The 16,269-nt window shown below is 37.8% G+C and overlaps 1 protein-coding gene across 30 annotated transcripts in view; it reads right to left on the bottom strand.

The window, feature by feature from the left end:
- Positions 1-16,269, bottom strand: part of LOC146002413 (uncharacterized) — a 562,931-nt gene that overhangs the window by 300,582 nt on the left and 246,080 nt on the right. For all 30 annotated transcript variants that reach the window (XM_083140199.1, XM_083140200.1, XM_083140202.1 and 27 more), the window contains 3 exons: positions 12,893-12,934; positions 11,924-11,977; positions 6,015-6,089 (listed from right to left, as the gene is read on the bottom strand). In XM_083140199.1, the coding sequence (XP_082996325.1) occupies positions 6,015-6,089; positions 11,924-11,977; positions 12,893-12,934 (171 nt within the window). The remainder of the gene's footprint in view (positions 1-6,014; positions 6,090-11,923; positions 11,978-12,892; positions 12,935-16,269) is intronic.

The raw sequence follows: 16,269 nt of genomic DNA, 5'->3' as shown, positions 1-16,269 counted from the left end.
CTGACGGTTGGTCAACATGCGATATAAAGTGTTGTTCGCAGGTCCGTGGAGTCAGCGGAAAGTTCAACACACTGCATCGTAACGCGATACATGCGACTTGCTTCTGAACAAATGCTAAATAAGCACAGAACGTAATCCGTGAGAAACTTTAATGCCGCATGCTCGCAATCTTCCGCCTCATCAGGATGACAGTTCGAGGCGAGAGCAAAGGACCGTGGTAAACACCAAACTCCACTGGACTGCGCACAACCACACGAAGATTAAAAAATAGATGAAGGTTGTGTTTGCACTTGCCACTGACGTTCTTAGCACACTATGTGTGCACACTATGACCTGAGAAATGAGACGGCAGGGCAATCCAAATACATTCCAACCCCGGAGTCCTGGGGTACGAAGCACTGTTCTGTGACATACACGGTCCTTGACCGATCATTTTCACTGGGGGACCGGATTCGAATCCCGGTGTGGAAAGTTCCGGAATACTATTCAGCAAAGGTCAGATGAAAAGACGTGGGCCGTGGGGCGGGCGAACACAGGGTAGTCCATGGGAAGCCACTCCAAGTAGCGGTTCCAAGCCCCAAAAATATGCCTTGTCCAATGGCGAACACTGGGGGGATGTTAGGATAGGGCCCCGAAAGTTCACAGCAGACGCCATTGCATACAGTAATTATGGCCACTGGTAGGATGAAACGTCACAGGTGGCCTGGCAGGTTGCTGATCCACAGGGCTGGGTCTCAACACATTTGGGTCGTTGACTGTACCCGGAAAGTTCCAATATGTGGTGAAGGACACTGCCTGGCCTTACAGAGCAAAAGGGGACGATGTACATGAAAGATGTTCATGCTTCTTCTTAAGGGGGGTTAGAGTCGTGGGGGGGGGGGTTTGCTCTGTAAGATGACATTTCTTCTTATGGTTCTGACGCTCTTCTGATCCTGGGATGTCACTTGGAATAGGGTTTTCGGTGCTGCTACGTGACATACACCGCTGAAGCCCAAAGGAGGCTGGTGAGCTCCAAAGCCGTCAGGAATGCCTTCTTCTTCCGGCCTCAAAAAAATCACTGGACTTTTCGAAATTCCTTGAACTCTTGGAATTCCCGAACAGGGAAGGAAACAGGTTGGACATAGGAATAAACTACATTGCTCTCAGTCATTCAATATTGAAAATATATAAAAAAAATGTGTAAAATAATCGTCTTCTATAGGCAAGTGAAAATCATGAGTAAAGATAAGTAAACTAAACTGCCCAATAAGTGATATAAATTATAAAACAAAGTTTGAATGAAGGCTAAATAAAATAAAAGGCGGAAAATGTCATTTGACGCCTTAACACTGGAACACCATTAAAATGAAAATATGACTTCATCAAAAGTAATATATGTATATATTGACTAAATTATATATATATAGCCCCTGGCTTCTCCCAAAATATAAAATAATGTGCAATATAAAACTAAAGTTAGGACATGGCACTAAATGCCCTTTGTTGGCATATGATCAATATATAATAAGGAGGGACAGAAAACAAACTAAAATAACTGGGATTAAATATTGATGGATAAATATGTGTATGCCATAAAATATGAAGCCTCTTTGTGTCACATCATGTAACCAACCCAATCCATTAAATACGACATGCCAGAAAGGTGTAACATGATATAAAATATCAACGGAAAATGAAAATAAACCCCCAAACTAATGTCCTTTCGACTTAATGGCGTATAATGACGAAACTTTTAAACTAATGGTTAAAGTTACTTAAACGACAAAACAATGTGATAAAATCATTAACTATATTGCTCTTCGTTTTCTGACGTGTTACGGCAGCAAAATCCTGACGTGTGACATAATAAACAGTTAAAACAATTTCTGAGCATTGTAATAAAATAAAATAAAGGAAAGGAAAGTTAAATGAGGATAAAATATGAAAATTATTAATAAAAATTGGAGTTTTTTTGTAACACTCTGAATTAAATCCAAAAGATTGCTGTTCGAATCTGTGAGGCTGACTGAAATGTGGCTTGCTTTTAAATGTGTCCTTGCTTACGGGAGCATTCAATTAGATTTCATGACGTGCGGGAAAGCTAAAATATATAAATGCAAGTATTCTTTATTATAAAATTTAGTTAAGGTGGCCATTGAAAGAATCTGTAATTCCATAAGTAATTATTGTGCATTCTAAAAGCACGAAGTTGCCTGGCTATGAATGGAAAGTCACGTGAGTTTAAAGTTCAATATGCTGCAAGAATCTCGCCGATACGAAACGTTCATTCCGAGTATCTCGATGTGGGGTTATGGGTCCGAATCAGCACATTCCGCTAGGAGCCAAAGGCTAGTTACACTACAATTCACATCACCAGCTTCGATACCGGACGCCCTTGACTGCGTAATGTGATACGTTGAAACAGCTCAGCTGAATTTAGACGGACAGATTCTAGCGCTTCGTGCACGGAAATCTAACGACTTACATGGAAGGAAAATCCTTAACTTGAGTCTTGCGACTGCACATATCCTGAGTTCGAAGGAACGAAAGGAAAACAACGAATGAATCGTGCTTTCGGTGCAGAAATTAAACTTGCGTGTTTAAACCTACCGTAAGCTGACGGAATGTAAACGTGATTATACCTAAGGGGAGGGCTTGATTGATTATACTATTCGCAAAACTTCATCGTTATTTAATGAAAAAAAAAATGACAACCAGTTTTGCCTTAATTTAAACAACCTTTTTAACTTTTATCGCTATTTAGTGATTTAGTGATTTGCGATGCGATTAAATAACCACACGAAATCTGTTGAATAATGCTGAAGAGTGTTTATTTAAACATTAAGGAATGCCGTAACTTGAAATATAAATATCATAATATAAATACACATGAAATTTAAGGTATTTAAAATTCAAAGCTAGAAAATGCAAAAGGAGGAATATTAAGCTATCCTTTAATAAATAGCTGAAAGAGACAATAAATATATGGATAATAACAAAAAAATCTCGTTAATATGTGAAATACTCCACGCCTTGAATACCGCTTACGTCTCGTTCTACTTTTCATTACAAGTTGGCTTACGCCTAACTATGGTGTTTTAACAAACTAAAAGTCATGCAGACTAAGTCATTCTTATGTCATTGCGCTACAATGACAGTGTCATTCCTCTTGCTACGGGTACCTCTGTGTACACAATTAATTCGTAGGGGAAGACATAACCTTAAAACCAATGGAAGGGAGCGTCACACTTACTACCTTTAGTAGCTGACATCATTGCTCCTCTATTCCTTAAAACATATATATAAACACTTGCGCACTCTTTTATATTTCACTACCGGTATTTCTGCGCGTACAACTAAAAACACCTATCATTATTCCTTAGCTAGAACATTTAATCAACGAGCGGGTTATACTCTAAACGAATGGTAGCGTCACTCTTACTACTTACGCCAGCGTATAGTAGCGGACATATAATTGCTCCTCTATTCTTAGAAATATAATTAGCGTTTCGTTTTTTCACATATTAACTTTACTTTAGTAAAAAAAAATATTCCTTAAATAAGGTAAAAATAAAAATGCTCTGCGACTGACTCATGTATTCTCTCGACTATCTCCTTATCAATTTGCACTACAATTATTAGTACCAAGGCTCCCATCTTCGGGCCGAGGAGATTTCAGTCATTTTAATTACGAGTGAGTCGACCACTGATCCTTGTGCATTTCAAAACTATACGTGATAAAATTAAATATCCTCCTTATGATAATCTTTAACAGTTTAAACTTAAAACACATAAACACAAACGGCGTTACTTTTCGGATCATTAACAAGTTACGGTCTGTTTTAAAAATATATATGAAATTGAAACTTTAAAGGACTTTAATTAATTAAAACCACAATTGACTTCAGCAATACTCTCTGCTGTGACCCACTAAGTACACACCATGGTGTGATTGAGTCGTATCGTTTATAGCCGAACTATTATAAGTCACGCACCAAATGCATGTAAAAAAAAAATAAAAAAATACCAAATTGTTCAAGAGACTACTGCAAAAACAAGGGTCATCAAAATCAAGTGCCACTTTCAAAATTTAGATAAAATCCTGGGAATTGATGATAATTTCCCAGGTGGTAGTTCTGTCATAGCCATCAGGGCCTGACCGAAGGTAGCGGGTTCGAGCGAACCACGGCGTTACTAGGAGCGGAATGACAAGGGCTCATCGGTAGACGTGCCCGGGCTGGCCAAATTCTGGGCGGAATATGACACTCGGATGTCCGACATCGAACCTTCCGGCGCGCGGAATGACGGACGTACCTTATGCCACATCGCATCGACGCGGAAAACCGCGACGAAGCAAGGGCGCAGAGCTGTTGCCTCATTGCCCGTGGCTACCAAAGGAAACATTCTGTTTTCGTTTCCTCCGCATTGTAATGTGCTTTAATGCAGCGGGTGATTAGCCTATTGGGTGGGTGTGGTGGGTAAGGACTGAATTAAAGCTGATTATCGACATTAACCATGATTAACATTAAAACTGCGTGCTACGCAGCTTGCCCCAAAAATAAAGATTCGCGGAGAAAACAATTCTGACATGTCACTATTTAACAAATTTCAATTTTCATTTATTTCAGAGTTAAATAAATGAAATAATTCCGCAACTCCACTACGTAGCTCTAATTTTCATCACAATTCCGTAAAATGGATGAAAAGCCCAAGCATCTCACCACGTAGCGATGCCTATCCTTTCAATTGTCATGTTTGTTTAGAAAAACAAGGCATGACGCTTTTCATTTCCATAAGAAAATGAAAATGACCGCATCAATCCACCACGTAGCGTTCCCTCTGAACGCGGGGATCTTAAATAGGGATGTAACTATTAGTACTAGTTGATGGTAGAGACAGCCCTGAACGGGCAGGTACAAATATCTAACTATTCATTAAAATAGACTCATGATTCGTTTCTAGACTGAAGTGAGCAATGCAAATGGCAGAATGGGTGTAGACTAGCTTACCCTGTTCGGTTTAGAAATAAGACCAGTAGCTCCTGCTCCTCCGATGATTCCAGATTAAAAGACCTCGTGTCGCTCTCATGCGCACGTATTTAAACACTCGCTTGGCCTCTAGTCACCTCTTGCCAAAGGCCAGTGTTCTTACCATTTCCTGTAGAAAGCTTATTCTACACATTCTGAGCAGGAGCTGACAAGGCCTGCCAGGGTCAATATTTCTTAATCGAACGGGGTATGGTACGATATCACATCACTGGAAATTACAAAAAACTTCACACTAAATATTCCTACATGTTAGAGCCATTAAATTAACTATCCTCAAAAACAAACCAACAAGATGAGTAATCACACATTTTTTTTGCCAAGATGACACCAATTTGCCCCATTTCTGAAACCAATGAAAATTTAAATAATTTAAAGAAGTTTCAGAATATTTATAAATTTAAAAATAAAGTTTTTAATCAGAACAATAAGTTTCAATTTGCCAGAGTTTTGCTTTAATATACACATAATTTCACACAAGATAATCATTTTATTATCAAATTCATTTCTCTCCGCAATGCTGTTGCCCAAATAATGAAAATTATGAATTGTCCCTAATTTGCAGGATCCACAAAAAGATCAGGTGTATTTTTGCAGACTATAAAAGATTTCCAAACTCCAGAAAATTATTGGTCAGTATTGGTAATTAAATTTGAAGCAATAGCTTCAACGAATATATGTAAATTCTTATTGATATTAATATATTTGATGTGAAATGAAAAAAATATTTTTTTCAAAAATACATTTTATTAAAACAGGATACACTAAGCTATTACTAAATGACCAAATTGTACCCTAATGAAATACTATTTTTTAAAATTTGGTTACTTCGGTAATTTTACCAATTAAAAAAAAAACTACTGAAATGTCTACATCCACAACCCTCTCTAATGTATATTAAAACATTATTTCAATGGAAAATGAATATGTTAATTAATTAACTGTATAAACAACAAAACACACTTAAATCTTCAACTATTTACTTCATACCTGGGGATAATGGCTGTTTCTTCTTTGGTACAGGTTTACTCTCAGTAGGAAGTGCAGAAACTACTGGTTTTTCTCCTATAAGTTGAAAAGGAATATAATGAAAATTAAGGAAACTATTGTTTCATTGTAAGTTTACTAACAAACAATATTTTCAAAATGGCTCAGATGAGGATGCATTTACAGGGTGGTCACTTTAGGTCTATGATAAAATTTAAGTACAAGGGTCGTTCAAGGTTGACTGGGACTTTTATTTCTGCAGAGGAAATAGGTAGCAGAAGAAACACCAAACTATGTCAGTTTTTCAAAGTATTCTCCGTGCGCGCCGAGGCACCATTGCCATCATTCTGGCAGCTCCCGAATTCCTTTGGCGTAGAAAGAACTTGGTTGTTGTAGTAGCCACTGGAGGACATCGCTCCACAGTGCTTCGTCTGTCGTGAATTTCTTCCCTCCCAGATGGTCTTTAAGGGGTGCAAACAAATGATAATCACTGGGGGCTAAATCCAGATTGTAGGGGGGATGGGGCAGAACTTCCCAGTGCATGTTGGCCAGAGTTGTTGTTGTCACATTGGCCGTGTGAGGGCCGGCATTGTCATGGAGAAGAATGACATTTCCAGACAACATCCCAGGTCTTTTCTTGCGAATGAACTTTCGTACAGCACCACTCAACAATGTGGAGTAATACTGGGCATTAATCGTGCTCCCTTTGTCCAGAAAATCCACATGGATAACGCCCTTCATGTCCCAAAAGACATTTGCCATGATCTTTCCAGCGGACAGCTGCGTTTTGCTTTCCTTGGGGGAGGGGGGGGGGGACCTTTATGCCGTCACTCCATGCTGCGTCTTTTGGTCTCTGGGGTTGAATTGTGCAACCATGTTTCATCACACGTGATGATGGATTGCAACAATTCATCACCTTCTGCTCGAAACTGATTCAGAAGCTGTTCACAGACCGTTCTGCGTGTCCACTTCTGATCGAATGTCAGCTGGCTGGGAACCCACCTTGCACAGATTTAGCGGAAGCGTAAGTGGTCGTGAATGATTGTCTCAACACTCCCGACACTGATATTCACCTCGGCAGCAATATCCCGCACTGTTACTCGCCGGTTCTCAAGAATTATTTGCTCAACACGTGTGATATTCACTGGTGTGACTGCAGTCGGGCGAATGTGTCAATGCACTTCATTTGTCACCAGCTCCCGTCCTTCGCGAAACTGCTCAAACCATTCGTACACTCTTGTCCATGACATCGTTTGTTCACCATACTGTGCTTGCAATCGTCTGAAAATCTCAGCTGGTCTCACTTTCTCCTTCATGAGAAATTTGATTACACACCGCTGCTCCACAGCCACAGACACACTGCTTGCCGCCATGTTCGCTGCAACTGCTGCGCATGCGCGAAATACATCATGCCGGGCGCTAGTTACTCGTAAAGGAATACATTACGTCACCCGCATGTTTCATCATGATCCGGCTATTCTTCGATTTTTTACGTACGAAAATCCAGGTCAACCTTGAACGTCCCTTGTATAATTCCCGTTTTTCAAGGCGAACTTTCCAGAAATGTAAGGGGACAAGCAGTTGTTTTCTCTATTTCAACCTTACTTATTACTGCCTCTCAACACCCACACACACTAACATATTAACAATATAAAGGTCTGTGCGATTCCAATGTATCCAAAAATTCTAAAGCAATTCAATTAAATGGTATATATACCAGTGGCGTCTCGTGGCCTCAAATTTGGTCGGAGCTTATTTTTTAAAGAGTTTAAAATATAATGACAATTCACATGAATTACAAAAAATAGGTATTTTTTCTTCTAGACTACAAAACTGCACTTACTTTTTTGAAAGAATTTAAAATGTAATGACAAAGTACATGAATTACAAAAAAAATGGGCATTTATCTTCTAAACTACAAAGCTGGACTTATTTTTTTAAAGAAATTAAAATATAATGACAATTCACATGATTACAAAAGAAACAGGTATTGTTGTGAAACATACCTTTCTACGAACATTGACTCCTGTTCTTCTGCTCAGCAAATTTTGTTATTACTTTTTCGTTGAAGCCCTCTATGTTTGAAATGTATTCTATCTCTATTGTAAGCAAGTGCCAATGCATTTGGTCTGTCTTGTCCCATTGCATTTCTTAAGCAGGTTTTAATACGCTTCAATGTGCTGAAACATTGTTCAGATTCAGCTGTTGCCACTGGAGTTATTAAAACTATGTTTGTCATTTTTACTGTTTTTGAAAAGGTACTCTCTAAATAATTTTAAATAAAAAATGAATGCAATCTACTGATAGAGTTTATGTTTTTCAACTCTTCACTACAATAAAGAACACGAAGTTACCTCTTCTATGAAGGGATAATAAATCTGGGAAAATGCCTCTGTTTAAAGATTGTTCTCTTTCATTATGTCCTCGTAGAGCAAGTTCATGTCGACCACAGAATTTTAAGCAATCGATAATTCTATTTAATATATGCCTATTTTTCCAGACAAATTCATTGTGTCTTGTAATTGACAGCCTATGTCCTTCATCAATTTGTGTTCGAACATCAACCCTGCCAAACTCACTCAAACATAGCGAATGAAAGCCACCAAAACACTATAGAACAACACACGAGATCGAACGCGATGCAACGGAAGTAGCCCCGAATCAGCACTCAAATCCATTGCACTCTTACCTCCTCTCTCTGCCAGCATGTGACCTTCACTATAGCATAGGTGGGTATAGGCCACACCTTCCTTTGCGACGTGCCCCGGAAAGCGATAATTGACATCAATGCCGCCAGGAGCGCTGTCATATCCATTGCAACAGACGATGAATTTAAGTGGGTAAAAATCACCTTTTAAAAGACTGTGTGATAGTTATGCGTTATGGTGATTGATAATTACGTGAATACGTCCGTTTTCCTTTAGGGGCTAAGCCCCGGAAGCCCCAATGGATGAGACGCCACTGATATATACTATTTACAATATTCAATTTAAGGTGTGGAATTTACATTTGCCATTTAACATACTGAAACTCAAAATACATCTATTACAAACACGTCACTAATGTTACGAAATGTACTAATCTTTGGAAAACTGTTAATTGTATAAGAATTTCAAACTCAAATTTACGATATCTTATCTTGCAATAATCTTTCTGCCTGTCAGATAGGTTGTTCTGCAAAGGTCACTAACAAAGTAAACAGATTGAGAGAATTCTATTTTATTTTTCCACGCAGCTTTGTTTTCTTTTCCTTCCTCCATAAAAATAAAAGCTAAACTGTGAAAACCTGCTTCAGAGCATTTATAACTATGTATACTGTAAATTCAATGGGGTTCAGATTAATAAAAGTTGGAAATTTTCACATCTACGGAGAAAAATTCATGTAGAATTCACGCATAATTCCCGGAGCCAATAATTCACGCATATTTCCCAGAATTCAAGGAATTCCCAGTGAATAGCCACCCTGATTTAGACACTGGATCTAGTGTGAACTTAGTTTTACTTGATATTGTGTCTTCACAGTATAAAGAACATAGAAACGTTGTACTGTATACAGTAGTAATATGAATTGTGATGTCTTGAAATTAAATTTTACTGGATGCATTAGTATAGGGACAAACTTCAGGAGGTGATTCCTGACAGGTAAAGGAACAAAAAAGTTCATATCAACATATGTCCAGAAATGCATATTTGCCAAGGTAGATGGCACTGAAGAACAACATCATTCTCTCAAAACAACACTCACAGTGTGCTTTTTTGTGTTGGAGATTGTGTGATTGGAACTACGTCAAAGCACCATGGTTCATTATTCATTCTAGGAACAAGCCGAGATGGTCTTCGTATACGGTCAAGCAGATGAAAACGGTCGAGAGGCCCGCCAGCATGATGTAAGTCAAGTGACGTTGTTGTGTATCCTATATGAAAACCGCTACTATCCCTATCACCTGCAACATGTGCAGGGATTATCCAACGGATTTTCCTCCAACGGAACGGTTTTGTCACTGTTTTTGCAACAGGCCACCACCATATTGGGATTTCTGTCGTCAGTCCTCTTCAACGATGAAGCAACCTTTGGTAGAGATGACATCGTCAACCTACACAATCGTCATCTGTGGGCTACAGCCAATCCTCAGGAAATCTCATCAGCAACGTTTCAGCATCAATGTATGGGCACGGATTATTGGCGACCACCTTCTTTGACCATTTGTTCTTCCACAACACCTTAACGGACAGACATATCTAGATTTCCTGCAGAACACTCTGCCTCATTTGCTTCAGAATGTGCCTCTAGCAATACAACAAGTAATGTTGCTGATGCATGATGGAGCTCCAGCCCACTTATGCATTATTGTTCATGAACACCTCAACAACATCTTTCCCAGAAGATAGATCGGACGAGGAGGCCCTGTGGCATGGCCCACTCGATCACCGAACTTAAACCCCCTTGATTTTTACTTGTGGTGGCATCTGAAAAGTTTTGTGTATGCTGAGCCAATTCCTGATGTGGAGACCCTTGAACAGCGTGTCCGTGTAGCCTGTGATGCTATTCGGGTACAGGCTAGAACATTCAAACGAGTTAGGCAATCCATGATGCGACGTGTAGATGCTTGCATTGCATCCCATGGAGGCCACTTTGACCACCTGTTGTAACATGGATGAAAGTCATGCCATGTAATGTGTGCCGGTACTAATTGCTTTATTGCAGACTCAACGTCCATTTCCGGACATATGTTGATATGAACTTTTTTGTTCCTTTACCTGTCAGGAATCACCTCCTGAAGTTTGTGCCTATAGTTTCTGTTCACCCTGTAGAGAGAGAAGTCCTTTGCCATTGAAATATACAGAAATTTCAACAAAAGCCTTGTTAATCTAGTTAATAATAATAAAACCTTAATTTGTCATTAATTTCACCACATCAATTGCTAATATTATGCTCAAACTCTACCAAGAATTCATTAACAACATATGAACACATTGCACTCACAGAGGAGAAGTTGACTAAGCATGATGGCACTACGAGATTGCTTAAAATTTAAAATAATTGATATTTTGAGTTCCCATATTGAATTTGTATTTTTCTTATTTTACATAATGTTCCTACCTCTTTAGGCTAATTGTTATGATCCCAGCAAATGAAGATGACATGAATGATGAAGGAATAGACACAAATAAATACCCTTACTATGACAGATTTCAAGGTTAAAATAATAGGTGGAAACATTACAAGTCAACCACTCAATTTTTCTTGTATGTACGCATCGCTTGCATTTCTCATGTAGTCTAGTTGTTACAAGCATAAAAACACTTTTTTAATGAAACACCACAACAAAAAACTGTGTTTTTATGCTTGTAACAACCATAGACTACAAGAGAAATAATTCAACCACTCAATGTTAATTAAGGTACTCACATTTTCCGCAAAGCTGTTTTACATTTTTTTTTATTAATTTCGGTAGCCACTGCCACCATCCTCGTTGGAATTCATTGTGTTGTTGCATGGCGCTCCATAGAAAATAATGTAAAACAGCTTCGCGGAAAACGTGAGTAACTTAATTATCTATTACCGAGTATCTCATTCCCTCAGTATGGACACTCAATGTTCTTGGCCTCTGAGGCATCATAATCATTGAATAACCATATTAAAATGTAAGAAATAATTCCATTCTGTTGGCTGAGGGTTGTAAACTACTTCATATTAACAGATATTCATATTATCCAGTATTGAATTAGCAATGTTTTCTTGTCTTTCACTACAAACATGTTTACGGGAGAGTACAACATCATGGGATATGGTTTATCTTCAGTTAACATCCATTAGGTATCAATTAAATAAATTAAATTTAACAATAGAGAGAAATTGGTTCTGAAAAAGCACTTAAAAACTATCATGACATGGCATAAGGTGTAAATACCTGGTCTCAAGGGATGTTTCTGAATTGGAGAAACACCTGTTGAAGATGTTTCATCTGTCAAAGTAAAATAAAATTCTTAGAAGCTATGAAATGAAGATTACTGGATGCAAGAATTGTAGAATTAAATTTCTAAACCTAAAACTAAGCGATATTGATAAATGCCTGTTGAACTCAAATATTACTTATAGCACCATGCCATGAAGGCACATTTAGGGGATGTGGGGTTAGGGTCCAACACATTCTCCATCTCAGCCATTTTGGAGGTGATGTGATCAGCACCATTCTCCAGTCATATTTGAGGAGAAAGAGCAAGTATTAGATTACCCACTGTAATGATCATTGTGAGTGTTTTAAAGGGTGGGAAATGCATTTTCTACCACATTTGAATGAAAAATGGAAAATTATATGCAAAAAGAGAAACAAAGTTTCAAGAAGAAATTTATATATTCCTTCCTGAAACAATTTTCTAAGTCTATATTAGCCTGCAAGTTATGTAAAATTGCCAGATTTGTTATGTGAAGAATGTGAGATGAGAAAATAAGTTTCTTTCAAGCGAAATAACATTTAAAATCCATGCATTTGAGGTAGGTTCATGATTATGAATGTTTTTATTACAATATAATTAATTTCTATTTAGTCAATTTAATTTTTGAATCAAGGGATTCCAGATTCCATACCCAGTGGAAGTATATAGTGGTTCGAATCCCACTTTAACCTGTATGTCCAGTCCCTTACTGTGCATAAAATGGACTTACAAAACAAAGAACTCATCGTAAGAACAAAAATCCATCATGTACAAAGAATGTGAACCCAACATTCAGTCTAATTTTGTAACATTTTTTTTATATTTACAACAAATATTTTTCTCTGCCAATTATATTTGACATAATATTTGATTACTTGATTATTTGTATGATTTTGTGGATAGAAAACTGAATGAAAATAAACATAAAACTAATTTATACATACCAGGTATTTGAGGTTGACTCAAAACTCCTGACATAGATTTTTCTGAAAAATAAATTATCCAGCATGAAAAATTTTACCTTTTTAAGATACACTATAATTACTCCCAAGGGGTTTCATGACAAGTGAAGGACAATGACTTCTCTAATGATTGGATGCTGTTTGTTATTTTTTTCTCCATTTTGTGACCTACAGCACCATATATCAGTCTTGATCTGCCTGCCTCCTCATGGAAGAATTTTATAGCTGTATGAAGCTCTTCCGTTCCTATGGCATACTCTTATTCTTTCTAATTTCTACAATACAATCTGTATCCTCATTGGCTGGTATAGGTATCAGTGTATCAGTTTTGGGTCAAATTCCCCATAATTTTACCACTCTGATATATCTATAAATAGTCTGCATTATAGTGAACAATTCTGCTATTTTGTCATTATTTTTATGGATATGAACATGTATAGTCGACGCACTAGCTACGTTAACAACCAGCTGGCTTTGAAGTCCACGGAGCGCACCCACCAGCTGCAACAATCACATTCAATGCAAAGTGTTGCCATGCATCTACTCTCCACATCTACTTTATGCCACATTGTCCCTCCATGCACAAGCACCTTCCCACGGTCTCCACATTGAAATTGCAAAGTACTGCAACAGCATACCCGCAGTCATGTGACTAAGACTCCACATGGAGTAGACGAGCAGAATGACAACTGTGCCCATTGGCTGAATGTTGAGTGTGATTGGACGAAAACAACTCTCCCACTATTTATCCCCACCCACGTTTGTGACGGCGTCTTTCTTTAGTTCTTCGACGTTAATGAAGTAAACACGTGGACTATAATTCATATGCCCTAGTTTTGCAAAATATGTGCCTAAATTTGCCACTTCTTTTCAAAGCAAAACTCAATGCAATCATCTGAATATATACCTTAATTAACCCATTAACTACAGCAGAGCTATACATAGACTGAAATTGTGCATTTTTAGCAGAGAGTCTACATACAGATGGTACATATTTCAAAATTAACGGTTCTTGTAATGCAGCAAATCATTTTTATAGACACCACTTTCTCGTGCTATTATTAGTCTCTGTGGGCTATTGGTAATCAAAAAATACATTGTTGATGATTTGTCAGTTCCTGAAAAATATATTTTTTTGCAATATGGAATTAGAGTTGCGGTGTTGTAGTTGGTAGGGTGTCTGACTGCAATGTAGGAGACACAGTTCGATTCGTGGGGTGGGTGTTCTGAGGCCAGAATTTTGCCATCCTAGTCCCTGCATAAAGCAGCTCTGGGGTTTACCCAGCCTCAAATCAAAGTGTACTTGGGGGCAAACCTGGAGGGTTAAGGCAGCCAGACCATGGTGCAGATCACATCACCTATAAAATGGCCGAGATCAATAATACCCTAACCCCACATCCCCTAAATGTGCCTTCATGGCATGGTGCTGCATGCAGGGAGAACCTTACCTTTGACCTTACCTAAGATGCAATGTTTATTTGCAGCCAAGTTTATATATAGAATGTTTTCCTGAGCTTCATTTTGCAACAAGACTTTTTATAGTTAGTTTTTGCATTATTTACGATGATGAATTTGTGGTTGCATCTTCAACATCGCCGCAGGGAAGGGACTGAGGATGTGAATGAACCATTTATGTTCAAGGAACATTTGCAATTTTATACTGAATCTGTAGAATATTGTTTATTGTTATTTCTAAGTTATATAATGATTCTTGATCATTATCAGCAATGTCAATCACTACTGTATGAGTCGTTTGGGAGCAAAACTTGATAACCCACAAAAGTATAAACCATGAAAAAGGCAAGTGAAAGTTACATTGTGGATTATAGATTACCTAGATGTTTCCATGTGTTTCTAGCCTTCAGCAGCTACCGAAGGAACTCCATTTACTATTGTACAGCAACTGCATTCAATGATGAAAAGATTCTCTTGTGCTATCGACCAGGTGAGTTGTGGAAAAGATTCCAAGCTTTCGAGAGCTAAAGTCACTCTCATCTTCATGGTAGAAGATCTTTAGATAAGAGTGACATTAGCTCTCAAAAGTTTGGAATCCTTTCCACACTCATCTGGTCAAAAGCCTGAGAGAATCTTTTCATTATTCATCTTTAGGAAAGCTTCAAGACTTACTACAACTGCATCCAATGTTAACTCAATTTTGAACAAAGTGTGTGTTATCAAGTTTTACTCTTGAGCCACTCGTAAATAAAATTTGGTTCAATACCAGCTTGATATTTCAATGGTCCCCATCTGACATCTTGTTTAATATTAGAATGTTCTTCAACATAACATAAATCTTATTGATTGATTTAGTTTATTTTACGTCACTTTTCTGTCACTTTTGGCTAATCATTAAGATGAGGATGAATGGTGATAGGATGAGATAGATGAAGGAACAATCACAGAAATATATGGACATGAAGCAGCACGGGCCCCACAGAAAATTATACTAGCTGTAAGTCCACATGCCAGAGCCTGGATAATCTGTAAACATGCAGTGCAGGACCTACATGGAAGGGAGGTTGGTATTTGGATGTCTTCGGAAATGGTCTCCCCTTATAACTAGGTAACGGAACTTTAGGTAAATAAATGTTTTCTCTGCGATAAGATATAGATTCTGATCATAGCCTTATATGTCAGCACAGCAAATTTTATTTTACATAAAAACACATATTTTCCAGTTTCCCGTATGTAAATACATATTTTGCGAATTTTCATTTGAAATACATAAAATCGCTCATTTACTTCAGCTACCTTGAAATCCTTGAAGGAAAAATGTTTATTATCCGCACCTCTTTAATATCGAGAGAGTGCTAGGTTTGTTTTGTCTTTGAACACGCTCGCTGGCAGACTTCTGGCGCCTCGCCTACGATCCTATTGGGGGGAAAATATTACCCCCACTGGATCTAACTCTCAAGTGCTAATGTCTAAATGTACAGAAATTTTCGGGAAAAATCAAGATTTTCAAACTTTGTGCCAAATTGCACGTGTTTTGGGAGGTGAAGTAGAGGAAGAGGAAGCTTTGGAAAACTTCAGCGTTAGTGCCATTTCGTGCTTCAAATATGAAAGAATTGTTTCCTGTGACGTGGAGCGATCTTTCTCACAAGATAACATGCTTTTTAGAGATAATCGTCACAGATTTAGAATGGAGAATTTGGAAAAACTATGGGGATCCACTGCAAACTCTTCCAAAAAATAGCTCAATAAGAGGTAAACATTTAGAAACTCATTTCAGCTGTTTAAAATGCATGTAATATTTTGTTTTTGTTACCAAATGTTTTTTTTTTATTTTTGTCACATATTTTTCTGTTTTTATCACATATTTCCAACATTTATGACACATAAAAAAATAAATATTTCTG

This window comes from Lepisma saccharinum, chromosome 18 (assembly GCF_977018435.1).
Source record: "Lepisma saccharinum chromosome 18, izLepSacc3.1, whole genome shotgun sequence".
Taxonomy (NCBI): Eukaryota; Metazoa; Arthropoda; class Insecta; order Zygentoma; family Lepismatidae; genus Lepisma; species Lepisma saccharinum.
Note: the sequence above shows the minus strand (reverse complement) of the source record. Positions and strands in the feature narration are given on the sequence as shown.